The sequence below is a fragment of the Hevea brasiliensis genome, chromosome 2, assembly GCF_030052815.1.
Source record: "Hevea brasiliensis isolate MT/VB/25A 57/8 chromosome 2, ASM3005281v1, whole genome shotgun sequence".
Taxonomy (NCBI): Eukaryota; Viridiplantae; Streptophyta; class Magnoliopsida; order Malpighiales; family Euphorbiaceae; genus Hevea; species Hevea brasiliensis.
In genome coordinates, this window is record NC_079494.1 from 115,189,878 (window position 1) to 115,193,720 (window position 3,843).

General features: G+C 37.4%; 1 protein-coding gene across 1 annotated transcript; it reads right to left on the reverse strand.

Annotated features, from left to right (window-relative positions):
- Positions 1 to 535: 535 nt before the first annotated feature.
- On the reverse strand, positions 536 to 3,546 carry LOC110648253 (myosin-binding protein 1). Its single transcript, XM_021802424.2, has 2 exons — positions 2,319 to 3,546; positions 536 to 2,231 (listed from the first exon to the last, which is right to left on the reverse strand). The coding sequence occupies exons 1-2, from the start codon at positions 3,544 to 3,546 to the stop codon at positions 718 to 720; spliced, it is 2,742 nt and encodes a 913-aa protein (XP_021658116.2). The 3' UTR covers positions 536 to 717.
- Positions 3,547 to 3,843: the final 297 nt, after the last annotated feature.

The following is a 3,843-nucleotide window of genomic DNA, read 5'->3' on the forward strand; positions in this document are numbered from 1 at the left end:
TTTATTCCTTGGTTGTGGCTTTCATTTTAATTTATACTTTTCTAAATTTGAAAAATTTTACAGTAAAGTAATTCTATTAATTTTATATTAATTATTGTAAGTATTATTGTTTTCTCATAAATAATTTTCTAAATGGAATGACTATGTTTTAAGAGTTATAATATCAATTTTTACTTAAAATACAGCACCATCCATAAAATTAACAACAAAGAGAGGACGAATGAATGCATAAAAACTGCATAGTGTTGCACAGGAGAAATTAATGGAAATATAAAAGAAAAGCAATCTTCCAGAAAACAAAAAACAAAAACTAGGCATGACTACTGAAAATTGTGATTATCTTGGGCTCACTCTGCCTGTTCAAAATCATTTCAAGCATCTCAACTTTTCTTGACAGCTTTGAATTTTAGTGTTATTATTGACGGCTTTTCTTGTCACTTGACTTGATCTTCTAAAGGTCTTGAGCTGGCTTGAAGACTGAGGAGAGTAAGATCATAAGAAAGCTGGCTCTCTCTCTCTTTCTCACACACACATGCACACAAATTGAAATTGCTTTCACTTTGAGACCTGTTCTGTGGAATTATTTTCAAGTAGAAATTACAGGGCATTGCAATTGCATAATACACATATGGAGATGTTTGATTTCTAAAAGTACAAATGTCAGGAAAAGCTATTTTTCTCTGTCAATATGCTAACCTCATAAAAATGGAAGTAATCTCAAGGAAGAGATTGGCGTCTGTTCCTAGCAGTTTTTCGCAATTCTTGTAGCTGATGAGCTATTTCTTGGACATACTTTAGCCCCTCTTTTCCAGTTTGAAGAGAATTAAAAGTATGCTCTACGAAGTTCCAATCCCTCTCAAGTGCTTCCAGCCTTTCATTAAGGTCTGAGATTTCATTTTCAAGAGTGAACAAATCAATTTCTTTATATTGCTCGGAGAATTTTTGTCCATTGGAAAACTGAAGATGATTCTTTTCATTCTCAGTAATTTGATCTTCATCAATCGAAGCATTAGACTTTTCATAGGCAGGAAGGCTTCCATTAGACACAGGTACATCCTTATGCACTGATAAACTCTTTTCTATCATCTCACCATTTATTTGAGTCTCCTCCATTTCAAGAGACTCTCCCTTGTTAACTCCTCTATCTACTGTTTTGTTAAAATGACTGTCAGACATGTCCGTCGAAGCCTCCTGCTGAGCAAATTGGCAAATTTTCCTCTCCAAATCCTTTAGACATTGTGAAATGAATAACTTCTCTTCTTCGAATTCTGACCATGAAGACCTGACATCAATAGAATTTTCTTGGTCGTTTGTGACCTCCATAAATATTGAGGTCGGAGAAGCATTGACAATATCTGTTGCATGCCATATGCTAGTATCATCTAGAATTAGATTTTTAGCCTTCAAACCATAACTTTCTGCAGGTATGGTCTCCACTGGCTCATCTGGGAAATTTAACCTGAAAAACTCTAAATCTGCTTCCAAGTCTTGGATATCTTTCTCCTTTTCAGCCAAGAGATCATTAGCTTTTTCTAGTGCCTCTACATCATGCTCTGCTTGCTCTTCCATCATTCTTAGGTACTGCAAGGCCTCCATATGGAGTGCTGCCTTCTCTTCCTGCAGCCTTGTGATCATGGCCATTGCCTGATTTGCTGCAATAGCAGCAGCACTTCTTTCTTCATCTAATTCCTTATACAAAGCATTTATGCATCTTCTATCATACTCAATTTGCCGGTTTAATCGATCAACAATATTTTCACCTTCAATCTCACTGACAAGGCTTCCATCAAGAGATTCAAGACCAGAAGATTCAGTTCTCCCTATTGGGACCTTGTCCTGAAGCATCCAAACTACATCAGAGCGGGAAGCATCATTTATATGCAATTCAACCTTGTGACCCTGAGTGCCAGGTATTGTCTTGTCTGAAGATAAACCAAACCCTTGAGCAGATGTATTTTCTATAGGCAACAACTTCATGTCTTCATCGACTCTTTCAGGTTCTTTCAGAGTGGATTTCTCTGCCACAAAACCAGATGATTCATTTTCCTTATCACTTACTGTAGACTTCCACACATCACTCTGATTCATGTAAGTTGGATTTATATTAGGCACTTCATTAGCAACCTGATCATTTTTAGCACTTCCTTCCACTGTTGCAGCTACTGACTTAAAAAGTTCCCCATGCTTGTTGAAGGAAATGTTTCTAATGTTGTCTGTTCCTGTGCCAACTGCTGCTAGAAACAATTCCACATGAAGATATAAGTTAAATATCAAATAAAAGTCCACATAAGCACATAGGGAAAGAGAAGGAGACTTACACTTCCATTGTGATGCTTCAAAAGTACCTTCAACAGCATTGAATGATGAAGGAGCATCAACCAGAGACATGAGCTCAGATAGTGCGGAAGGATCGGAATTTTCTGGAGGAGGAAATTTGAGCTCACACTTCTCTTTTAATACTGCAACAGAGGCTTCCATCCCATTGGACAAAGGAGGAAAATCATCCAATGAAATAAGCTCAGGTACAGAAGGATAGGTTTTCTGATCAGCTTGTTGACAGTTAAGATCACCAAGACCACGACCTATGTTAGAATCATATTGAAAACATTTCACATCCTGGAACTCTCTGACCTCAAGCTGCATCTGTGGTTTATAGGAATTGTAAGTCAGCTCATTTGGGGCCATACAATTCGTCAGTATGTTAGGTACAATACATGAAGCATGTTGAATCTCAGATTCTTCCCTAGGCTCCTTTATTTCAGGAAAAATATTACAACCCTCATCATCATCAGAAAATTGGGATTCTGAATCAGAAGCAGAAGCAAATTTTAGTTCCATGTATCCTGCATGAGACAACGGATCAAAAACAGTTTTTCTAGGATGGCAGGATGCTGCTGACTGATAAAATCTCTTCCTCATTTTCGTTAAGCCCTCTTGGCGAGTCAAAAGACGTGGTCTAGAAATACTAGGCATAGTCATCCCGCTTGTTGATTTTAGCAGAAATAATTTGTCAGCATTGGGTCTTGATCTCCAAGGCTTATTGCAACATGCGCACAACATCACCCCCACAGAACCAGGAACAAATTCCCTGTTCAGCAATGAACTTTGGCAACGATAACCATTAAGATCATACCCAAATTTACCCATCAATAGCCTATGCATGTCTGGGTATGACTTATTTTTCATGGTAAATGACAACAGACATTCCTCGCACATACCGCAGCCATCTGCAAGCTTGCCATGAATGTGACAAGAAAACAAGGATGATACTTCTGATCTATGGTTGCTGCACAGTAGATTGCGATAAAATCCCGGCTTTTCATTGCCCAATAAATGATCAAGCCTGGAACACAAAATGCAAGGTATTTGCAGCTTGCAATGATGTGCAAATTTCGTCAGAAGATATGAGAATACAGCATTAATAAGCAGCAAAAAATTCAGAAACAATTCACAAGCTGCATAGTTTAGAACATTCATAAGACCCTGCAGATTCTTCCATGCTTCAACAAATGAAGTGACATTTGCAGCCATTTCCACTAGAATCATTCTAGAATTGCAAGAGATTCTGAACTAGGTGAATAAGGTGAAGTTTTAATGGGTCAACAAGGTACATATTCCAACCATCCATATGCAAAGTTGAGGTTCCCATCTTGAATTCAATGCAGAAAGCAACAAACACCCCTGAGACAAAAATAAATGAATATTGGAAAAGCCAATTATGGATAAACCAACAGTGATGCTTATAAGAAATAAACAAAAACTTTTTTTTAAGAAAAGAAGAAGAAGAAGAAGAAGAAGAAGAAGAAGAAGAAGAAATGAAAAGGAGAACTCACAAACCCTGAA